At 38.3% G+C, this 25,194-nt stretch overlaps 1 protein-coding gene across 3 annotated transcripts; it reads right to left on the reverse strand.

Annotated features, from left to right (window-relative positions):
- Window positions 1–473: 473 nt before the first annotated feature.
- GPX4 (glutathione peroxidase 4) lies at window positions 474–21,200 on the reverse strand. Of its 3 annotated transcripts, XM_010257572.3 has the most exons (7): window positions 20,892–21,200; window positions 20,661–20,753; window positions 20,493–20,569; window positions 20,284–20,345; window positions 19,572–19,690; window positions 896–1,063; window positions 474–773 (listed from the first exon to the last, which is right to left on the reverse strand). In XM_010257572.3, the coding sequence occupies exons 2-7, from the start codon at window positions 20,712–20,714 to the stop codon at window positions 741–743; spliced, it is 513 nt and encodes a 170-aa protein (XP_010255874.1). In that variant the 5' UTR covers window positions 20,715–20,753; window positions 20,892–21,200; the 3' UTR covers window positions 474–740. The 3 variants fall into 3 exon arrangements, with proteins under 3 accessions (XP_010255874.1, XP_010255873.1, XP_088751402.1); XM_010257571.3 differs by lacking the exon at window positions 20,892–21,200 and having other exon boundaries at window positions 20,661–20,820; XM_088895276.1 differs by lacking the exons at window positions 20,284–20,345; window positions 20,892–21,200 and having other exon boundaries at window positions 20,661–20,715.
- Between the last annotated feature and the right edge of the window lie 3,994 nt (window positions 21,201–25,194).

Raw genomic sequence — 25,194 nt, forward strand, 5'->3', positions numbered from 1 at the left:
TTGCTGGGTCAAACTGGGATTTGTCAAAAGCAGTTTGTTTCTTCCCTTCTGTATGTTCCATAACAGGAAAGCGCCATGGCCAGAGGAAACATGTTCAGTATTTTCAAACCCTGATACTCCTTATGTTAATATATGCATCCATTGTCAGTGAAAGATTTGTCCCCATGTTCTTTCATACAAACTGCCAGCCAACTTCCAAACCAGACTGAGCAGCATCACAGTAGAAAAGTAAGTGTTCTAGAGTCTCATATTTGATCTTACATAGAGGGTAGATGGGGTCAATTGGTTGATATTAGTTCATAAAATGGGTTCATGTGTAAACAATTTATAGATTATCTCAAAATAAATCTTACACCTTTATACCTTAACGAGTTTGTGTCTACTTTGCATATAAATGTAAATTATAGTTTCTCCATGTCTATTGTCTATAGTGTTGATTGCAAAGTATTACTTCATACAAACTATTAACAGTATTTATAGCCAATGGGGTTTCAGAATGTGTTATTGATGTTATGACATTATGTGTCTTAGTATTTCCCAAGTGTAATTGCATTTCCAGAATTCTCTGTGATACCAATACTTTAATCCAATGGCTGCAGGGGGTGGGGGGAAGCAAGAACCTCTTCCCAGGCATAAATGGAGAACTAAAGAATCTCTACCTAATTCTTGAAGAACATGTAAATACAATTACATAAGTTGTCTGTTGTCTGAAACCAAATTGAATATGAACTAACGAAGTCTCATATCTCTCCCAACACTTTCTTGATATCTTTCTGCATTTACACCAAAGAAGCAAAGAATAAGAATTCCAAAAGGAGAAATGCAGGCAACGGAATGAATGAATGAAACAAATAAATAAGTTGCCACATAAGCAACCAGAAGACTGGTAGCCTACCTCAATGGACAATGGGGAAGTTGTCGGGCCATAACGATGGACGACATGGCCTTCTTTATCAACTAGAAATTTTGTGAAGTTCCATTTTATCCTAGATCCAAATGTTCCTGATTTACTTGATTTTAGGAATTTGTAGACAGGTGCTGTCTCTGGACCATTCACACGAACCTAGTAAAACAAAAGTGCAAAAGTGGTGGAACATCCAATTAAATACAAGAATTTTTATAACAAGAAAGTAACAGTAAATCTGTTGTAAGCATAAAGAAAACATTTACACTAACAGTTAGCCTAGTCTTCTCTGATAAAGAACAAGGATTGAAATTATGTTAAATTACAGGGACCCCTGTACTTTGAGGGCTATGACATTTAGGCCCCTATACCATTTTTTTGCACTTAACCAATACTTTCACATTATATCAACTCCCTAGTGGCATAGGATCGTATAGGGGCTAGTGGTGGGGATGACAGAGGAAGCAATGGTTGAAGTGGAGATGAGTAGACTGGTTGTGATGGATAAGGTAATGATGAGGATGGTAAAGGTCGGGTGAAGAAAAAGATTAAACAGGTGTTGGTGTGTGGGCAATGGACTGATGGTGGAGATGGAGGAAATGGAGACAGCAGCAATGTTGGGATAATAGGAAAGGTGGGGGTGGCTGAAATATTGGCTCATCCTTCGGATGTCTAAGAGTAATAGACTGACCTTTTTTATTGATAATGGGAGTAATAGACTGACCTTAGCAATTGGAGATGGTTAAGGCAAATATGTTGATAGAAGGAATGACTAAACTAGTGGTAAAAGCAGTGGTCCAGAGAGAAAATCAGAGATAATGTCTGATTTTATCAGTGGCAGAATTCATATAACCTACCATCTGGAAACTATGGTACATTATTTGGATGCCCTATAGCCATTTCATTCATTTATGAACACCATTTTGATGAAGCAGATTATTGATTTGAATAGTATATCATATAGATGGCTTAGATTAGTTGAAATTTCAGAATATCACCTGGATGAACAACATTAATCTGCTGCTCTAAGGGATTGCTTTAATGGCCTAGATTCTTGGGTTAGTTTGGTATATTTTTTGAATGGTGTAGATTGGTTGAACTCTGTACATTACTTTGATGGTTGTGATTGATTAACCAATCTTAGGAAAGCACTTTGTTAGGTTGATTTCATACATCTTTAGGATGGGCAAGATTAGATGAAGTCTTAGTAAAGCATTTTAATAGCCGAGATTGAATAAATTGGTCTTAGAATCATAGTTTTCAAGGCGCCAAGGCGAGGCTAGGCGACAGGGGGGCACCTTGTCGCCTTGGCGATGGATTTTTTTTTAAAGTTAAAACCACATGCCCCAGGGTAGTTCCCTACTCCCTAGGTTCCATAAACAACTTTCTTTAATAACTATCCATAATTTTCATAAGAAAATTATAAACTTCATGTTTAAGTCAAGAAAATCAACATATTTATGAGAAGAAAAAGAAGAAAGGAAAAAAAATTCGAAAAATATAGGGGTTGAACCCCTATTTTTGTTATAGAAAAAGAAGAAAAGAAAAGGTGGAAGAAGAAATGTGTTGATTAGACAAAATTTTAAGTTCTCCCCTTATTGGTTCAGATTTTGAAGTCATTGAGGGTTCAATACAGCAGTTAGCAATGTTTGTATTGATTAAACCCTAACAAATAAGAAAATAATAAAAAAAAAAATAGTTTATAAACACAAAAAAAATGATTGTTTTTCTTTAATAATGTCTATTTTATAACTATAATCTAAAAAAATAACAATATAAAAGTATTTTATTGCACAGTATGCAAAACTGCTTGGAAACTGGGCGAGGCTAGCCTCCAAAGGCGCCTTGTCACCTAGGCACCCCGCCTTGGCTTCGTCTTGACAACTATGCTTAGAATGCTACTTTGATGATCTGAATTTTTCAGAAAAAAATTGGTGCAGTATGTGAATGGCCAAGATTAATAACATTCTTGGCATATTATTTGGATGGCCTAGATTAGTTGAAATCTTGGTATGCCACATGGATGGTTGAGTTTAATTCACTGATCTTGGAAGACCAATCTAATGGGTTAGACCTTTAGGTTGATTTGGTACATAATTTGGATTGGCTAGATTAGTGGAATCATTACATCATTTGGATGGCTGAGATTAATATGAATGATATTAGGAGGTCATTTTGATGTTCCAGATCCTGGATTTTATTTGGTACACCACTTTACTAGCCTGCATTTTTTTAGGAATTTTGGTGCATTACTTGAACAGTCAGGTTTAGTTGAAATCTTGGTGCATTCTTAAGAGACCACTCTTATAGCCTAGATTTTTGGGTTGATTTGAATCCTTTGATACATTGTTTGGATGGTCCAAATTAATTGGAACCTTGGTGCATCGCTTGGATGGTTGAGATTAACTCATTTATCTTAAAAGACCATTTTCATGGCCTATATATTTGGACTGACTCGGTGTATGGCCTAGATTCTTTAGAAATATTGAAGCATTACTTGAAAAACCATCCTGATGGATCTAATGTTTACTTTTATCTACTATACCATGTCCATGGCCAAGATTAGTTCAAACCTTTATACATCATTTAGATTTTCATGACATGGGATTATGGGAATTCACCATTAATTCCTTTGACAGAACATTAAAGGAGGAGGTCATGTTATCATTGTTAGACAGTTTTGTATGCCCTTAGCTTCAATCAGAATGATGTAATTTATGAGTTTATTGTAAATGAATAAAAGTGCATATTTGATTCATGTTCCCTTGGTATGTTTCTGTGTAATACCCTTAAACTGGACACTTAATGAGACTCGTGTTAGTTTAGAATGTTCACAGCCAGTGGATCGGTCTGGGGAGACCTATGCTGACAAGGTTGACACTGTGGTGCCACCAAGTCGGTTGGGGTGGCCTGTCTCAACTGCTAGCGTGAGACCCTAGGCACATACAGTGTAGGATTAATTGAATCTTTGAACTGGACCAGATTTCCAGTATTGCCCTGGACCTTGGAGATTGATGGGCAAAACTGAAAAGTTACACTCAACCCCTAGACTCGATTATGATACTGCACTAGGTGTCGGATTGGGCTATCTTTGATGTACCATTCAGTGAGATCCTTAGCGGGGGTCAAAACCTGGGTATGTTGGGACAGTCTGAGAATTCATCTGAGTGGGTGATCATAGTGACAGGATCAGCCCCTTTGTCGGACAAAGGTAATGATCGGGGATGCACTCTCACTGATGGAAACCAAGACTGCCGGCAGCCGATTTCAACCGTTGAGATTTGTTTTGCAAAGTATATTTTATATGAGATATAAAAGTATATATATTATGGTTTCTAAAATGTTTGCAAGAAGGTTTTAATTCCCGGGATCCATATAAGTAGAGAGTGCAACATTGTTCCTTGTAGCCGAGGGAGAGGTCCTCTCTTGTCGGGCAGTGTATGATCATTATGGGCTGAGAGGTTAAGTGTAAGACCATTGAGGATAATACCTGATGGGCTAATCTTGCATCTGCCCACAGTCCCTGGGTGTTACAAGGTGGCTTGGCCCAGGGACCACTTAGGGTAAGTGTTGGGCCCATAGAGCCCATTTGATGGGTTTCAGGGGGTGCACTGTCCATAACAGTGTATTCGGCCAGGCCTTGTAACAAAGGCTGGGCCGAACCCATGTGGCTGATGTGTAGATCAGTGCTTGGGTCCCACACCATACAAGGAAGCCCAACTGGGCAGCAGTTAGGAAGGTTAAGTGAGCACATAAGCTTAATGGGCCTAAAGCCCATTTCGAACTGGGTTATTTTATTAATTAATAAATGAGCGAATTCTGAGATGGATTAGCAGATAGGATAGGGTCTTGACCCTATCCACTCATAGAGTCCAGATCTGAATGTGATTCAGATCTAGAAACCTCCTAATGAGATTAGGATAAAGCTAATCTAATCTGCAGATAAGATAAGGGTTTATCCCTATCACCTAAAAGGGGTCTTATCCATATATGATTTGGATAAGTAGCTCCTAATTGGATTAGGAGCTGATCTTTTAGGTTAACAAAAGAAGGAGGGGGCGGCAGCCTTTAGGAGACACACAATCAGATTTTCTTCAGTGCTGAAATTACAAGAAGAGAGAATTTTGCACCCTGCGAATTCTTTCTTGCCGCCTCCCTGTTCTTGCCGTCCTGTTTTGCCAGTTCGATCTCCACTAGTGGGAGAAGTCAAGATTTGATCTTGACATCAATTTTTGGAGGAAGAATTGATAGGAAGCTGTGCTCACGTGCCATCCTGTTGTTTCTTGCGAAGGACAGAGTTCTTGGAGAAGAACATTGCTGATTTGGCTCCATCCTGCACTGCGCCATCTTCAGTGGGAGCAGATTTTGGATCCTTCCTTGGGCGTGAACACCTCCATTGGGAGATATTGTTTCTCCGTATCAGGTATAATCCTCTCCTACTCTTTTTGGTTCAGATCTGGTTCAGTTTATGGTTCAAGAATGATCATTGAAAATATGATTTTCTAAATAGGGAATGCGATTCCTAGTTGAAAGGAGAGAAATTTTTGAAATTCGCCCCCTTATTCCGCAATCTTTGGGCGTCCATGGGATGGATCTCTCATCCCTTCAATCATACATGAAGGTTGTCACAAAGGGGGATGGGAGGGACGGGGGCTAAGTTCATATCCCCAGATACAAGGCAGTTCCTGAAATTTACCAAAAAATAGAGGGGAATGATCTATAACCCTCGAGAATGGAAACTTGATTTTTCTTCCCAGAAAGAAAACCTAGAACTGGATAATCCAGATCTTATCTCATAGTCCCATTTGTTTGTAGTTACTGAGGAATGATACTTACTAGTTGGCATAAAACTCTAGTTTTACTAGCATATATGACAGTGGGCATATCCCAACCAATTATTTTCACTCCTTTACTATTGCTGTTGCTGGTCTATAAAACCTTAACTTTCTTCTACAGAGATCAAGCTCATGGTGTCAAGAATAAATCACTCTGGGAATATAGGACAGAAGTGTAGCCCCAAAAACAACTTAATTAAATCATACTTCTGATGTAAATTGCTAGAAACCAAATCCATGGTATGAGGACATGTAATAATCCTGAGTATTGCATTTCAACAGAGATACAAAAACCAAATCTAGAAAAATGGAGACACATACAACATGCATGTGTAAACTGCTAATGAAAACACTAGAGATTTAGGAGAAGCATCACAATTTTAAGAACAAAACATGCTATTTCACATTCTCCAGTTGCTCACAATAACATGGGAAAGGAGCAATGGCAATAAGATCCAGGATATGGCCCAGAAGTATATAGCTATAAACAATGGAGGACAAGAGGAAAACCCAGACAAAGTGAGACAAAGTGGGCTCTAGAACAGGCCCTGCAATTAAATGCTTTGGCAATTGGCATGCCCAACAAGCATAGTAGTGGAAATAATTGCCAAGTTTCCAATTTTTTTATAATATGATTAATTGGCTATAGTGCAATTCCATATTTTTGTTGCGTTTAGTTGTTTGTATCACATTTTACTAGTTTCAGTTTTGAAACTTGTTTTGTACTTAAGTTGGTTTATTGTTTCCAAGTGAGTTCTCTTGCTCCATAAATTATTTATTTATTAATTAAAATAAGTAAAATTGCAATTTCTTTTTTGAGAAATAGGTTTCCATTCATCATTATTATTGAATACAACTAGAAGGTATTGATTCCTGTTCTTGAGGATTGAAGATATAAAGGGTAAGCTCCTCTAAGATATCTCCATAACCTTCTTGTAATTTTCTTCATTTCTTTCTCTATTTCCCCATCCAGTTATTGATCCACCCTTTTCACCTTATTACTCTCCAATTTGCTTAGGGATATTCACCCCAATCCTAGTCCACATCATTATACACTATCCAAGAACACCATGCTATCTATCGTTATCTTGAAAACCTAAAGTAGTTTCATGCTAACCCTTTTCGAAACTTTATTGTAATCAGTGCTGGAAAAGATGAAGTAAGAGAGAGAAGAGAAGAGAAATAAAGAATGGGAGAAAGAATCGCACCACACTTATTTTATTAGGGTTGCATAAATATCAGTGTAATGACAAAAATACCCCTGTACTATACCCAGGGCATATAACACTCCATTAAGTAGAAATCTGCTGAATTAAAAAATATGAAAGAAAAGTAGTTTCTTGAAGAGAGAAGGAAGAGAGAAGGAGAAGAAGAGAAGTTGAAAAGAAAAGAGAGCAATAATCTGGCCGCCCCCCCTTCACTTATTATTTATACTAAAAATAATAGAGCAGTACAAAGACAACTACGCCCTTATAGGGTGGCAAAACATAAAACAACATATATAACATTCAAAAACATAATAAAATTTGGACTCACATAACTACTGTGGTCCCTACCTCCTATCTAACAACTAACATAAAACATCTACTCAGAAAAACATCATAAAAATGATTAATCTTCAACACTCCCCCTCAAGTTGGGAGTAAATGTCACACATTCCCAACTTGCGTAGATCATGTTCAAGCTTGTTCTTTGCCACTGCTTTAGTGAGAACATCAGCCAGCTGCCACTCTGAAGAGACATAAGGCAAACAAACTTCTCCGGTTGTTACCTTTTCTCTTATAAAGTGTCTATCAACTTCAATGTGTTTTGTCCTATCATGCTGAATTGGATTGTGGGCAATATTGATTACAGCCTGATTGTCACAGTATAACATCATAGGTTCCTCTGCTTTCACCCCAATCTCACTTAAAAGAGATCTAACCCAAAGAAGTTCTAAGACACCATGAGCCATGGATCTATACACAACCTCTGCACTTGACCTTGCCACAACCGCTTGCTTCTTACTCTTCTAGGAGATCAAGTTTCCACCTACAAAGGTACACACTCCTAATGTAGACCTCCTGTCATCTAAGCATCTTGCCCAGTCTGCATCTGTATAGGATTCTAGCTTCAGATTCTCATGATTTGAGAAAAGAATGCCTCTGCTAGGGTGCTTTTTCAGATATGCAAGTATTTTCTCAATAGCTTCCCAGTGTTGAACCTGAGGTGCATGAATGTACTGACTCACAACACTGACAGCATAAGAAATATCTGGTCATGTCATACACAAATACAGCAGTTGGCCCACCATTCCTTGATATCTCCCCACATCCTTTACCAACTCACCATCCACACCATTAATTCTGTGATTTGGATCAATAGGAGTGTCTGTTGATTTGGTCCCCAGCTTCCCAGTCTCCTGCAGTAGGTCAATTACATACTTTCTCTATGAAATGAAGATCGCATGCTTGGACCTTGCAACTTCAATCCCCAAGAATTATTTGAGCTCACCAAGATCTTTGATCTCAAATTCTTACTGCAATGATTTTTTGAGATCACCAATCTCCTCTAGATCATTTCCTGTCACCACTATATCATCCACATACACAATCAGAAATGACACCAGAGCATCTCTCATCTTCACAAAGAGGGTGTGATCAGACTATGTCTGTGTGTATCCAAAACGGATGAGTGCCCCTGTGAGCCTGTCAAACCAAACCCTAGGTGATTGTTTCAGTCCATATAGAGATTTTCTGAATCTGCACACCTTTCCTTTACCAACATTTTCATAAAAGCCTACTAGAATGTCCATATATACCTCCTTCTATAAATCACCATTGAGGAAGGCATTTTTGACATCAAGTTGGAACAAGGGCCATAAATAGGTAGCTACTAGAGATAAAAGGATACGAATTGAACTCATCTTAGATACTAGTGCAAAGGTTTCCAGATAATCAACACCATAGGTCTGAGTATACCCTTTTGCTACCAGCCTTGCCTTATACCTCTCTATCTTGCCATCGGCCTTATACTTCATTGTGAATACCCATCTACATCCGATTGTCTCCTTGTCTGGGGGGGGGAGATCAACTATTTCCCAAGTTTGGTTTTTGACCAAAGCATTCATCTCATCTTGCATGGTTGTTTTCCACTCAGGTTTGGAGAGAGCCTCAATAACATTCCTGGGTATAAACACAGAATCCAGGGAAGAAAGAAAAGCACGGTAGGAAGGTGATAAGGCATTGTAGGAAAGATGGTACGAAATGCAATGGGCTGTACACTTTCTCTTCCCCTTACGAAGTGCAATGGGAAGATCAAGGTCAGTGGGATCAACTGCAACAATGGTGTTAGGGATAGGAACATTATCATAAAAAAACATAACAGGCTCAGGCTCAAGAGGAATACCTGGAACTGTATTTGCCGAATCTGGAGTTTTAGAAGGACTAATAGAGAGTGGTGTGGGTTGAGGATGTATGAAGTCAACCATCATCTACCGACGCTAATATTTCTCTGAGGCTGCCCGTAGTGGCTCAGGTAATGAAACTGGAGGCACAGGTGCTGGCTGAACTGATGGAGGCACCAAAGAAACAGGAAGAGGAACAGATTGTGAGTTCTCCTCCCCAAAACTCTCCCCTTGAGGAGAACCACTTGAGAAGAAGGTGGATTCAAAGAAGGTAACATCTGGAGTGACAAATTTGCTCCTCGACACTGGGTCATAACAGCAATACCCTTTTGGTTCTAAGCATACCCAAGAGAAACACACTTCTTGGCCTTAGGATCAAATTTCTTGCGATGAGGGCCAAGAATGAGAACAAAGGAAACACAACCAAAAACCCTCAGAGGTATATGAAATATCTCCCCATCTGGAAAAAGAAGACTAAATGGCACCTTAAACCCCAAAGTCCGTCAAGGAACATGGTTTATCAAATGCATGGCTATAAGAACTGCATCTCCCCAGAACTGCACAGGAACTGAAGCACACACCATAAGACTCCTTGCCACCTCCACAATATGTTTGTTTTTCCTCTCAGCAACTCCATTCTGTTGCGGTGTATATGCACAACTGCTCTAATAAATTACACCATGTTCTAAGAGATACGTGGTCAGGTCCTTCTCAAAGTACTCTCTGGCATTATCTGATCTAAAAGCCTTAGTTCTCACTCCAAATTGTGTAAGAACCATCTGGTGGAACTGTCGTACTAAATTAGGAACCTCATCACGTGATCTCATCAAATATATCCAAGAATATCGTGTATAATCATCCACAAACAAGAAAAAGTAACAAAATCCTCCCATGGATGGGATATGATATGACCCCCATACATCAGTGTGAACAATATTAAACACAAAAGTGCTTCTTTTATTACTTGGTTTAAAAGACTGTCTACAATGTTTTCCTAACTAACAACTCTCACACTCCAAAGTAGATAACTGAATAGACTCAAACAACTTTGGGAAAAGACATTTCAAAGAACTAAAAGAAAGATGTCCCAAGTGATTGTGCCAAAGCATAATCTAGTTCACTGACTCACCCACTACTACTGCTACTGCTAACATGATGGCCCTGATGTCTCAAAATCTCATCCAGAAGGTAGACTCCATTCACCTCACGGAACAATTCAAATTTTTTGTCAAAGAACTAATAGACAGTAGGTTGGTATGAAGTCTAGGGACATATAAAACAGAAGACAAAGTTATATCATTGGTCACTCTAACTGTCCCCTTCCCAGCAATGGGAATATGTGAACCATCTGTTGTAGAGAGACTGTCTATATTGACAGGATCTGCTCCTCACAAATGGGTGCCTCACAGGCACATCCACCATACATTGGGAACATCTCCCGTGAATGATAACCAATAAGTATGGAAGATGTTCCCGATGCATGATAGAATGTGCGTGTGAGGCGCCAGGTGTGAGGAGCAGATCCGGTCTCCTGTCTCTACCCAAGCACAACTGATAGGAACTGAAAAGGGTAGGGGCATTAGTCATTTGCTCAGATGCTCCTGAGTCTATAATCCAGGGAGGTCTCTCCTTACCTGAAGTGGATGCAAGGTTTGCAGTTGTATATGAACTACCTGTATGTGCAAAGGAAGTGGTGTAGTTGGCTCCTGCATTCTATTGTCCATCTGGAAGGCTAGAGCTAGGTGAATCTTTCTTACTCATAAGCTGTCCAAACCTCTCCAATTCTGTTCTCATTACTGCTACTGCAATGAATTCCCAATAAGTTTGGGAAAGAGGGGCTGAAGAGTCTCCTGTAGTGGCTACATTTGATTTGCATTTCCCTTCGTGTTCCTTATCCGGGTAGGCATAAGATTTGGATGAAGCTTCCAACAAGTGTCCCTGGTATGCTTAGGCTTCTTGCAATAATCACACACCAAGTCCTTCTTATCTTCCCTTCTAGTCTCACTACTCCCCCTATCTCCATTCGGCTTAGGTTTTGTTGTACCAACCATAGCCGATTGGTCAATCCTAGGTTGTCTTAGCATTACATTCCTCCTACTCTCCTCTCTAGAGACAAAGGCATAGGCTTGAGAGAGCGTCACACACTCCCTAGCAAGAATATGTTGCCTAGTAATGTCAAATTCAGGGTTCAGCCTTGCCAAGAACTCAAAAACCCCATTCCTTTCTACCAGTCTGTGATAGGTTGCTACATCATTTACACTTTCCCATACCACAGTTTCTAAGTGATCTATTTCCTGCCATAGGATTTTCAGCATGGAGAAAAACGCAGCAAGAGGTTTTTCTCCCTATTTCATACTTATCACCTAATTTATTAACTGATAGGCTTTGACTTCATTTTGCTTATGAAAGTAGGTTTCAATCACTCCATCCCAAATCTCCTTAGCAATATTAGCCCATAGGAAATTTTTTGCAATATGAGGTAACATAGAATTACACAACCAGGACATTCCCATGTAATTCTCCTACACCCATCGGGAAGAGTCTATATCAGGTTTCTCCTCCCTGTTGAAATACCCTAATTTTCCACGGGCACCAATAGCCATCTTAGCTGATTGTGCCCACTCCATCAAGTTTTACTATAGTAATGATCCCAAACCCAAAAATATCACTACTACCTGCGACACCCAATCCCGCAGTACCGATAGATTTCATCTTGGTATTCCAATTCTCCATCTTAGTTTAAATAGTTCAACAGTAAGAAAAATTAGATTGGAGACCTTCCAAAAATAATTTAATATCACACACACAGACACCAACCCTTCCGGAAGAAGAAAACCCTATCTAGAGAGAAATCTCTCTCCTCCCCATGCCTCCCAACGGAGAAAAGAGTGAATCGATCACTCTAGGAGGCTTAGAAAATTCCAGAAATCAAACCGCCCTCTTCAAAAAATCAAAAGAAAACTAACAATACCTGGGCGCCCAAGATCAGGTCAAAAGCAAAGAGTCCAACTTTTCTGGGACTCTTCCCCCTACTCCAGTTCTTCCTGATTTTGATGTCGAACAGTAGATCACCTTCCTAATGACTAGATCCCACCAAAAAATCCAAGAACTGGGCAATCTATAGTAGATCGATCAGCCCTTTACTACTTCATGCAGTCGGCTGATCTAGGGCTGCATGAGAATGCTTTAAGAAACCCTAGCCAATGCTCTGATACCAAGTAGAAATCTGCTGAATTAAAAAATATGAAAGAAGAGTAGTTTCTTGAAGAGAGAAGGAAGAGAGAAGGAGAAGAAGAGAAGAAGAGAAGTTGAAAAGAAAAGAGAGCAATAATATGGCCGCCCCCTTCACTTATTATTTATACTAAAAATAATAGAGCAGTACAAAGACAACTATGCCCTTATAGGGTGGCAAAACGTAAAACAGCATATATAACACTCAAAAACATAATAAAATTTGGACTCACATAACTACTGTGGTCCCCACCTCCTATCTAACAACTAACATAAAACATCTACTCAGAAAAACATCATAAAACTGATTAATCTTCAACACATTACAACACTCCCCCTCAAGCTGGACCTTAAATGTCGATCATTCCCAACTTGGTAGATAAGTCATTGTGATACAGGGTATTGACTTCCTTTGCAAATACATCTGCTAATTGCTAACAGAGCTTAGATAAGGTGTGCAATTTTTATAATTAAGTGTTTATTGACTTCAATATGCTTAGTTTGCTCATGTAAGACAAGATCGACAGCTATGCTAATAGCACCCTTACTATCACAGTAAAGAGTATACTGTCAACTGTGAATCCCAACTCTCTCAAAAGGTTCTTGATCCATAACACTTCAGCCACTCCATAAGCCATGGCTCGGTACTTAGCTTCTACACTAGACCATGTTACCTTTGTCTGCTTCTCACTCCTCCAAGTTACACCAAATTTCCTTCTACAAATGTGCAATAACCACTAGTGGATCTCTTATCATCAACCAACCTAACCCAATCAGCATTCGTGTACACTTCAACTTTCATATGGCCATCTTTAGCAAACAAGATACCCCATCCAGGTTGCCTCTTCAAGTACCTTAGGACCCTTTCTACGGCTACAAGATAAGATTTCTTGGGAGTATACATAATGTTGACTAAGAACTCCCATAGCATAGGCAATACCAGGTCTAGTCTAGTCATATTTATCAAAAAAAATATCAGGTCTAGTCATAGATAGATACAGCAGTCTCCCCACTAATCTCTGAAATTGTTTTAACATCTAGAAGGGGTTCCCCTTCACTTTCCCTCAATCTATGGTTCTGCTTAATGGGTGTGTTTGCTGGTTTGGCCCGACTTACAAGCATCCTATAATAGGTCTATGAAATATTTCCTTTGAGATATGAAGATGCCCTTGTTGGAATGAGCAACCTCCATTCCAAAGAAATAATGTAGAGAACCTAGATCCTTCACCTTAAATTGTGAAGCCAAGAAAATTTTCAAATTCTTTATTTCTGACTCCCTATTACCTGAAATCACATTATTGTCCACATAAACAATCAAAGTTGCAACTGTGCCCTTTCTCTCTTCACAAACAATGTGTAATCAACTTGGCATTGTTCGAAACCTACCTATTGCACAACCATGTTATATCTGCTAAATCAAGTTCTAGGGCACTGTTTCGACCCATATAGGAACTTCCTCAAAAGTCAAACCTTTTTCTCACATCCCTTGACATGTAAACCTCTTCCTCTAGGTCAACATTGAGAAATGCATTCTTGACATCAAATTGGTGGAGATCCCAATTAAAATTGGCCGCTAATGACAAAAGGAGTCTTATGGAGATCATTTTAACACCGGAGCAAAGGTTTTAGCATAGTCTACTCCATACACTTAGGAGAAACCTTTTGCAACTAATCTGGATTTGTACCAATTTGTTGAAGCATTATCACTATGCTTCACTATAAAAACCCATTTACATCCAACAGGCATTAGGTCCCTTCCCTTTAGGAAAATCTACTAATTCCCATGTGTTGTTTTAGTTTAAGGCACAAATTTCTTCCCTCATAGTGCATGTCCATTTAGGTCAAGCCAGGGATTCTGTAACATTCTTAGGAATGAAAACATTCAATACAATTGTATTACCCAAACATGATATAGATGCATATGAAGTAGATGGAAGAAGTGAAGTCTCCTACAACTTGTGCAGCACCTTACCATACTTCTCAAGGTAATCTCTCATGGTACTTAGCAGATCATACTTAGGCTCAGACTCTTAGGAAGCAATTTTGGCTGAATTATACTTCTCACCCTTAGGTTTGTTGGTGAACTTCTTAGGTCAGCCAACAAGATCCTAGCATGTCTCTTGAGTGTGCCTGGCTCTCTAGCAATGAATGCACCATAAATTATCTTTACACATACCATCAGTTTCTTACTAGTTTCAAGTTTCTTACCACCACCATTACCCCCCTTTCGTAGCCAAGGTAATCCACTTGCCTTGAAAAGGATTCATAGCCAATTTCCTACTTTCTTTTGATTGAATGAGAGGATAAACCTCCCATATGGTGGGCAAATCCTTATACTTATATAGGCTAATAGGATGGGTTAAGACAAGCTAGGAAGGCCTTTCTACTGTGATAGTAATGTACGATAAGCTTTAGAATCTTCTTCACACTTCCAAGCTATTGTTTGATAGTGGCCCAGCTCTTTCTGCATATATGTAAGAGCAAAAATATAAGCTGAAAGACTCTTTTCCCCTTCCTTGCATGGTGCCTTTGCTCAAAATAAGTGGCATTAGCCTACTCCAATGTCTCCTTTCAAGTGTCTTCCTAAATGAAGTTCTTTCTTAAATTGGGTTGGATGGTTGGGAGAAGCCATGACATAATCATATGATTCTCTTGAACCCACTTGAGTTCCACAACATCACCTTCCAAGTAACCAAGTTTCCCCCTCCCCCATGAACAATTTCATACCTTTGGACCACTTCAAGTAGTTGAGTCCATCTAGGGTAGTAATAGCTACGACTAATTGTTCTCCATGCTGTTACCAAGTGCAAGAGGGGTGGAAGTTACATTAGATGCAGCTTGTCAAGGAACTATTCATCCTAAAAGCTTAAGCTGTTAGGTGAGATCCTTGAGTAGGTTCTTATTCTCAAACACAGCAACACGCTCCCACATGCTAAAGAAATTTAAAATTATGCTCTAAGAAGTATCAAATCATTTTCAACAAATAAGACAAGTGGGCCTTAATTTAAACTCACTAATGGGCTTCTAACAGCCAGTTTTGTTGGTGGGTTTCTAACAGTTAGTTGTTTGTGCATTTTTAACAGCTGGTATTTCATTAAAATCTATAACAATTGGTTTTCATTTAATGCTCCAACAGCTAGTTTTGTTTTATGTAGCTTAGAGTTTTCCTTTGAGAGTTCAAAGAGTCCTCTCTTGGGTGAGTGAGTCCCTAACCCCTCTATGTGAATGAATTCCCAACCTTGTTGCCTCTTTTGTAATCTATCTTATATTAACGAAATTCTATCCAATTTCCTTCTTTTCCATTTCTTCTTTGAACAAATTTCTTCTCTTTCTTTCTTCATACTTGAGTTACATAAATCGATATAAAAGCAGGTTACTTTAGAGCTTGTATCTTCATTGCTCTACTCTTTTTCCCATTCAAAAATAGTGTTACAGATCTAAAAAAATAGGGCAGATAACATCCCAGATTTGGCAACGAAATCTTCACCAAAATAGGTCATTCTGTATATCATCGAAAAGCTATTTGAGTCTATTTTCTAATGCAACAAATAATTCATCAATCAGAGCTTTCTACAAAAAAGTTATAAGCAATGAAATATTGGCCAACGAGCTGCCTACTACAACCAAATTCTTCAAGAAACAAGGTAATAATTAATAAAGTTCCAACTCAAAATATCAACCTTAGTGATGAAATCAATGAGCTTAAGAAAATCTATAAAACCCTTCAATGCATGATAGAAGAAATTTTATGAAGGCTTCACAAATAAGCTCCAAAAAGCAACCATTTTGCTCTAACTTTGTTTATGGAGCAAGCCTTGGCAGATTGCAATGACAATCTTATGTGGTCATTCTCATCAGTGGTATCTACTGAGGAAGAACATATTGAATCAGATAGTCCCCCAATATTTGATGAAGACCCTGTTGTGTATGAGGAATCTTCTATTGCCTATAATGAATTTCAAAGCGATGGAGATAATGCTTATCAAATAGGAGATTTTGACTACTTCATACAAGTGTACAAGGACCTTTATTGAAAGCCATTTTCTTAAAGTTTTGAGTGGGTGTTGAAGAAGAATTAGCTAACTTGAAACACATGAAGCATGTCTCAATAGATAGGAGACATGATGAAGAAATTCCAATCCATATTGGTGGCTTATACCATCAATTTCCTATCAAAGGGTCAATAACAAAGAAATGCAACGGAGGCATGGTGACAAATCATTCTTTTGGAGCTGCTAAAACTCAAGGACGAGTTCTTTTCACGAGGGGAAGATTGATGCAATTTAAAATTATGCTCCAAGAAGTATAAAATTATTTTCAGAGAATAAAATAAGTGGGCCTTAATTTAAACTCACTAATGGGCTTCCAACAGCCATTTTGGTTAGTGGGTTTCTAACAGCTAGTTGTTAGTAGACTTAACAGCTAGTTTTCATTAAAATCTCTAACAGCTAATTTTTCATTTAATGCTCCAATAGCCTTGTAATTTCAAGCTAAAGGCATCAAGTTTTTTATTCTGTTTTTGTGAAGCTTAGAGCTTTCTTTCGAGAGTTGAGAGAGTCCTCTCTTGGGTAAGTGCCCAACTTTGTTGTCTCTTTGTAATCTGCCTTATATTAACGAAGTTCTATCAAATTTCCTTCTTCTTTTCCATTTCTTCTTTGAGAAAATTTCTTCTTTTTCTTTCTTCATGCTTGAGCTGCATTAAAGCTGTTCATTCTAAAAGCTTAAGCTGTTAGGTGAGATCCCTGAATAGGCTTTTATTCTCTAACACACCCCCTCACACGCAAGCCCATCAGGCTTGAAGCATGGACAAGCACAAGCCCACCCATACCTTATATTGAAATTTAATTAATTATAAATGGGGATGGCAAGGATCGAAAACTAGACCACTTGGTCAAACAAGCTCTAACACCATGTCAAGGAAACATTCAACCTAAAAGCTTAAGCTATTAGGTGAGGTCCCTGAATAGGTTTTTATTCTCTAACCCAACTGAATCCTCAGTTTCCATAACATCCAATGAAGAAATTCACTAACATATGGTTCAGCCCACCAATAACACACACAACTAGCAGCCTACACAGGCTCCAAAAACTACAATGTGGTGCACTGTGCACTCCACACAACTACTTCAAAGAAACAATTTTAACCATAATGCCTAACAACGAGAAGAAAAAACCAACATTCGCAGGTCACACACCCAACTCTAGTCCACCTTACTTGCATTACATGGACCAGAATGAATCAATCATAGACTTCTAAAATGAAAAATCAACCACCACCAACTAGAGAAAAATCTGTTGACTCATTTACAGACTTCTCCCTAGTACAAGAGAGGCTAAACAGGCCCAAAACAAGGGCTGGAATCAACCACAGTTTACTAAACAGCACGTAATCCACTTACCTCAGCCTTTTAATGATTTATGGTGTCCCTTAGAGTGATCCGCTAGCATTAGACATGGCTCCCAGTCCTATCACACAGTCCATGATCAAGAGAAAAAATTCTGGTAGACACCCAGCACCCAGAACATCACATGATCCAAAACTCTATAGTGAATAATGAGTTTTACACTCCCATCTTCCCAAAACAGTTACCACAACTGATGTTTCTTAGCACTAAGACCAAGAAAAAACAAAAGAAAAGAAGAACAAAGGTGTTTAGATCAGTCCAACACTTTACAAGATTTTTCCTTCTAATTAGTTGATCAGCCCTTCAATCCACTCAAGAAAAAGACCTAGAAAGAGTTCAGATCACCCAGGAAGTGCTCTGGTACCATGTAATCAGTGCTGGAAAAGATGAAGAGAGAAAAGAAAAAAGAAGAAAAGAGTGGGAGAAAGTATCTTGTGGGTCTGGCAGCACCCCCCCTACACTTAATTTATTAGGACGACATAAAGATCACTGTAATGACAAAAACACTCATGTGCTATACCCGAGGCATATATAACACCCCATTACAAAACTTATGAACCTCCATACCAATCTCTGACTAATCTTTTTAGACTCAAGTCTGAACTCTGAAGCCTAAATATCGTTTCCAAGCTTTTCACATCCTGTACCACATTTAGAACAAAAAATAAATAAATAAACGAAAAGAAAAGAGACACCTTTAGGGTTATACTGGGGGACCACATCTTAATCCATAAGAGGCACATGTCCATGTGCACTTGAGATGTTCCAACATATAAATCATTTTGAGCATGACTACGCACTATAAATCTGGGGGCTACCATGGTGCCATACCATGAACCATTGCTGGGTCCATTCTCCCCAGAAGAAAAAGAGAGGATGGTCAATTCTGTTTCCCTTCAAGGTAGTTCTGTGTAGTATCTTTTATGTACAAGTATCAGAAAATATGTGAATTTAAAACGGGTATAAGGAACACAGTGTCGATGGTCAGAATAGATGAAGGTTCTAGGAAAGAAAAGGCCACAAATTTATGATAAATTTTCTGTTTTGGGCTGCATTGTAACTGGGAACTTCTTTGAGGGGTCAGCACCTTTGTTCTGGGTTTTGATAGCTGTACTTTTTTAAACTAATCATTGAATTAAAATTATCGTTTCCAATAAAAATTATGATAATTTATTCCTTCTTTTTCACTTTTCACTTAATGCACACGAAATATCAAAGATCTGTCTTAGTGCAGCATCCATCCATGCAGATAAGGCAAAAAGGAAAGGAGAAAAATTATTTTTTTTCTGCAAAAAATTGGGAAGCTTCTCATTCCTTGTCAGCCTTCTCTCCCTTTTTGTTTTTCCTTACATTGTATTTCCATTTTTCTCAGTAGTTCACATTTCCTTGTTGCTTGTTCTATCTTTTCTTGATAATCCTCCCAAGGTCCCAACAATGTCCCAAATTTAGTCATAGAAAAGACCACAAACAATTTCCTGTCTGTTGCAATTCAAGGGAGGAGGTTGGGGAGAGAGAAAGATATATCAAAATATTGGAGGGTTTATGACCTCAATATTTTGATAACAGGCTAGAAAATGAATAACATCTAAGTGCAAAAGACTCCAATAAGTTTCCAAAGCCTTTATCCAACCAATAAACAGGAATTCGTGATTAAAATTGTTAGTTGTTTTTGGGAAAAACTGAAATCTAAAATAACAAAAGCAGACCAAAGTTAATCCAGTGTAAACTTAACTTCCACAATCACAACAAGTTAAAAACTGAAAATCCAGTTCACTGCTTTAAATCAATTAATCACCTACAATATCACTTACCTTTTGGAACACCGGATACTCAGCATTGTATCTTGCACACGCAAACTCCTGTGCTTCCTGGCTTGTCCCTGGCTCTTGGTAGAGGAATTGATTGCATGGAAATGCTAATATCTCCAAACCTAAATTAACAGAATAGGATAAGAATATTCTTTCAGTTCTATAAAAGAACCATATATAACTCGAGGGAAAAGATTAATATTTCTAGCTAAACGTCTTGATTTAAATAACCAACCAGCTAAAACATACAGATATGAAGGCCAGCTAAAACATTAATAAGGAGAATTTTCAATTATATATCACAATGTCTTAATTAAACATAAGATTATCAAGAAAACCTTTAAAAAGAATGCAAAACCATTCGTGGCACCCAGGGGAGTAAAAGAACAAAGACCGAAGTAAGTATTTCAATATTATTAATAACTATTTTAAATATTCTAGGCAAGTAAAAAAGCGACCCAGCGGAAGAAATCCTCAACAAGTATTAAGAAGAGAGTTCTTCCAGAAAGATTCGTGGGCGTTAACAAAATAAAAGAAAGAAAAAAGAAAAGAATTCAGACTCAGATAACAGGGTAAGCAGCTTCACGAGTGCCTCATAACTGGTCTCTTAGAAAACGAGGGAATACCCTTTAAATTTCCAAATTCCCAAGAAAGAAAAATAAATAAAAACGAAAAAGAAAGTAAAAGAATAAAGAAAAAGTAACAATTATCCTACCTTTGTCCTTGTATTCGCCATAAAGCTCAGTCAACTGAGTGTAATTAACATCTGTAAATCCACTGATTCGGTTCCGTACGATTTAAAGAATAAAGAAAAGAAAAGGAATCATAATTTCAGAAAGAAAATCAAGGAAATAGGCAATAAGAAGAGAAGAAAATATTAGGAGATTGAGGGCATATAAAGGAAAAAAAAAGTAAGGAACGTACCATTTGGAAGCAACGTTAACGACGAGGAGAACCTTCCCTTTGTAAATGCTGAGATCAACGTCCTTACCTCTGCTATCCTGTATTAAAGCATGGAATTTGTCAGAACCCCGACGTCTAAATCTCCAGAGACAGAAACAGAGAGAATTGAAGTCTGATATCTGTATTTACCCTGACAGTGAATTCATGGATGGACTTCTGCGGAATCGATTCAGAAGCACCCATGGCAGCAGCAGCAGCAGAAACAAATGGCTCTCTTGTACCCTTGAAAATACAAATCCGAGATGAAACGGGCTAGCTAGCTGGGGACGACCTCCAATTTAAACCAAACAGAAATTTTCTCTTTTTCTCCCTTTATTAATTATTAAAGGCAACTTCTGTGATACGGCAAAGGTATGATACCTGAAAAATCTTTAACTAACGGAAAATCCACGTGAAAATTAGTTGCTCCTTCGGCTTTCGCTCCTTCGCTCAGACCTCGAGATTTTCTGTTATGCGTTCGCTCAGACCTCGAGATTTTCTGTTATACGGCTTAAGGCATGATACCTACAATTGTGTAGGACCTACAAGAGATGGCATCCAGACCTTTATGACCCAGAACTGGAATCTGGAAGTATAAAACCGAAAACCAAAAGCGGCCGAAACCGAAATTATTGCGTTACGTATATCATCAATAATTCGGATTTCGGAATCAATCCTGAGTTCACCGCCGGGTCTTGGGCCTCTGAGTTCATTAAATTTATAATTTATGTAGGAGGAGGTGATGACTGATGAGAACACCATCTCCGTCTCCATCTGTTGGTTGATGGGCGGTGGAAAAGACGACGGCCATGTTAATTGCTAATTGTTAGCCACATCAATAATAAATGCGAGTAGTTGAGAGAGGAATTAATGGGGTATGGTGGTCTGATCCGATGGTCTCATCAACTCAAGTTATGCTAAACTCTCAGACTCACAAACAAGGTCGTCGCTCGCCCAACGGTGAACGGCTGAACGGCCCATGCAAGTAATGCTTCGTTGGTTGGCTCGTTGAGATATTCTCATGAATCAGCCAGGTAGTACCCCCAATCAAAACTAGCTAGCTCGTCTGGGTAGATAAGCGTAAGCATCAAGTTTCCACGCCCAAAATGTTATTCAACCAGAAAATTAAAGGTTCAGGTCGACGGAGACGGGAGATGAGACTACACAACTTTTCTATAGCTAACTAAAGGAGTTTTGAGAGAATAGTTTTCCTTGTGTTCAGTGTATTACTGAAGTGATAATGACATAAAAATAAGAGATAATTACAGAGATAATTACAACAATCGGTGAGAGAGTTTGATCAGTTTATCTCAAACGGTTGCAGTGGATATATATCAGCTTACTCTAACATCCCCCACCCAAGTTGAAGGAGAAGACCTACTTTCAACTTGGTACGTAGTCGAGTGAACCGTGGACCAGCGAGTGCTTTGGTGAGTATATATCAGTTGGTTGACCATTTGTTGTGATGTAATGTAATGTAATGAACACTCAATTGCTTATTTGTCACTTTTTTCTTGTAACGAAGTAAAAATCAATTTCTATGTATTTTATACGAGCACGTACGAAAGACTGGGTTAGTCATGACATATGTGGCACCAATGTTGGCAGACCACAGTTTTGGAGGAGAAGGCATTGATATGTGCAATGCAGAGAAAAGTGATTGGAGCCACTTCATGAGACTGGGTTACTGAGTGCTTCTTGGACATCCGTTTGGGACCAAGAAAAATGCAAAAACTCCCCCATTGGAGCATCTGCCATCCGGGCATCCAGCCCAATCGGCAACAGGTAAGGCATGGCGCTGGAAGGAGGAAGAGGAAATCAGACTGTATGGCATGATCATCAAGGGCGTGCCTTTCAAACAGCGTAATAGACGCTTGGCAGCAGAGAGATGAAAAGTGGTAGGGCTGTATAGAAACTGGCAGAGCTTATTAATACAAAATGATATTTTTGGGCGAGTAATAAAGGTTATATATTGGAGTGCATGCTTACCAACTATTTGGCGATTGTGGCATCAGTAAGTGGAGTGTTCATCGTCTTGGATAATGACAAACCAGCAGCCAGCTGCATTGGTGTGGAGAGAGACCGGTGTGGAGCCAGCAGCCAATGCACGGTGGATGTGCCTGTGAGGCACCCATTTGTGAGCAGATCCCGTCACGTGTGGAGATAGGTTTGGCAAAATCTATATTGGTTTTTGGAGAACATCAATGATGTATTTCCATTGGGATAGGTGAATAGTGGACTCATATATGAGAACTTCAACCCCCTAGGAAATAGTGAAGTTGGCCGAGATCTTTGATGGAAAAGGTGGAGCTTAAGGTAGCAAGTAGTGAGGAACAAGGACTAAAGTATCAGTATCAGGTATCATATCAGACAAATTGGATTCAGATATGGATATGCTTGGAAAACACATGGATACGGATGAAAAATATGGAAACGCTTGGATACGCTAAGAAAATGCATACAAATTCCATAAATATATTAATAGCATTAATTTTAATCTCAAAACAACTATAAATATGTTATTATAAAATTAAAATTAAAATATAACCTTAACATAAAATATATCAAATCTATTAAAATTTTGAAGATGCATATCATATGAAAATTCATAAATTTTAATTACTAAAATAATTATTCTATTATTAATATTTTATTTTTTATAAAATTTTAAAATTAAAAAAATTATATAAAATGTAGATTAATGAATTTGAAAGATTCAATTTATATTATATTTTCAAATACTTTCTAAACAATATTTTTATTTTTATAAACAATATTTACATTTTTATTTAATGCAAATTAAAATATTAATTAATAGTTTATAAAAATTTTAAGATATATATATATAATGTGCAAATTTATAAAATTTAATTATTAAAATAATTATTCTATTACTACTCTTAAAACATAATTGTTCTATTATTAATATTTTATTTATATAAATTTTTGAAATTAAAATTCATTTTTGTATATATATGGATTTTATAAATTATTTATAAAATACTAATTTTGAATATTGTTCTTTTTTAATTTGGAGTTGATGAAAATAAATATATGTTTTTTGTTTACATGTAAACATTAATTTTAATAAAAGATAATTTATTATACTTGTTGACATGAAATAAGAAATGGCCTTGTGGTTAAAGGTGCTTGCGTGCTTGGGCATTGACCAACCTGGGTTTGAGACATTCCGCTCCTCTTTTTTATAGTGAGGCACCGTGTTATTCATTGAAACCATGGTCGATACGTTTTCATATCGGTGCTTATTGGCCAATACTATACGACATGTGCCAATACGGTGACTGACATGATACACCTGCAATCGTATCTCATATCGGTATAGTCTAATACCTATACAATATACCCCGTATTAGGCATATCACGTTGATATTTTAATCCTTGGTGAGGAAATAGCATGCTGACTCGAGCCTCTCACTATGATATCATTTGCATAAACTAGAATGAAAATGGTATGAGTGGAGAAGTGTCGAATAAAGAGAGAAGAATCAGCCACTAATATAGAGAAACCAATGCTAGTAAGAAAAGTGCTGAGGCGATGATACCATGCCCGTGGTTTAAGCCTATATAATGCCTTTTGTAGTTTGCAAACAAATGTGGTCTGTTTGCATTAATGAATCCAAGTGGTTGTGACATGAAGACTGTCTCTTGAAGATCACTGTTCAAGAAAGTTGTGGTGACATCGAGGTGGTGAAGTGGCCAGACATCTGCAAGAGCAAGATGAAGAACCACACGTACTATGACAGGTTTAATAACAGGACTAAAAGTGTCCACATAATCAAGGCCTTCCTGTTGTGTGTATCCCTTGGTGACTGAACGAGCCTTAAAGTGCTCAACACTACCATCGGGTTTATGCTTAAGACGAAAGATCCACTTGCATTCTACAATGTTTGCACCTGCTGGAGGAGGACATAGGCTTCATGTTTCATTCTTGGAGAGAACTAGCATTTCATCTTGCATGGCAGTATACCGTCAAGGGTCTTTAAGGGCTTGGTGGACCATTCTTGGTTCAGTGATGGAAGTGGGAAGGGTATAATGAGAGCTGAGGTATAATTTGGGTTTGAGTGTGTAATCATGTGGTGGGTTTAGGTAAGGGCAGGAGGAACAGGGGCTGATGACATATGTGGAGGTTCATGGGAGATGGTGAGTGTGATGGGTTAGGGATTAGGGAATAGGGACTATCAGGTAAATGTTTCTGTGATGGTGGTTCAGGTGAGTGGGGAGAAGTGGGAGGAAAGGTAGTTTGGTGAAGAATTTCGGAGATGGACCAAGTACGGGGAGGATGAAGGGTAGGGGAGATTGACATGACGAAGTGTGTAAGGGTGTGGATCGGGTATAGGATAAGATGGATGAGTGGGGGAGAGAACAGGTGGGGGTCCAACGGGAGGTGAGGGAGAGTGAGAGGGAGAGGGTAGTTGTTGTGAGGTTATTGAAAAAGCAAATTGATGCTCATTGAAAGTAACATGGTGTGAGACGATATAGACCTTACTCGATGGTATATGTAAGCACTTGAAGCCCTTTGTTTGATCACAATAGTCAATGAATGTGCAAGGAACACTTTGATACTGCAATTTGTTGTCATTGTATGGGTGTGTAAATGGGAAACATTCACAGCCGAAGACACGTAAGGATAAGTAATCTAGTGGCCATTGAAAGAAACATTCCC

Source organism: Nelumbo nucifera, chromosome 1 (assembly GCF_055504915.1).
Source record: "Nelumbo nucifera cultivar China Antique chromosome 1, China Antique-T2T, whole genome shotgun sequence".
Classification (NCBI taxonomy): Eukaryota; Viridiplantae; Streptophyta; class Magnoliopsida; order Proteales; family Nelumbonaceae; genus Nelumbo; species Nelumbo nucifera.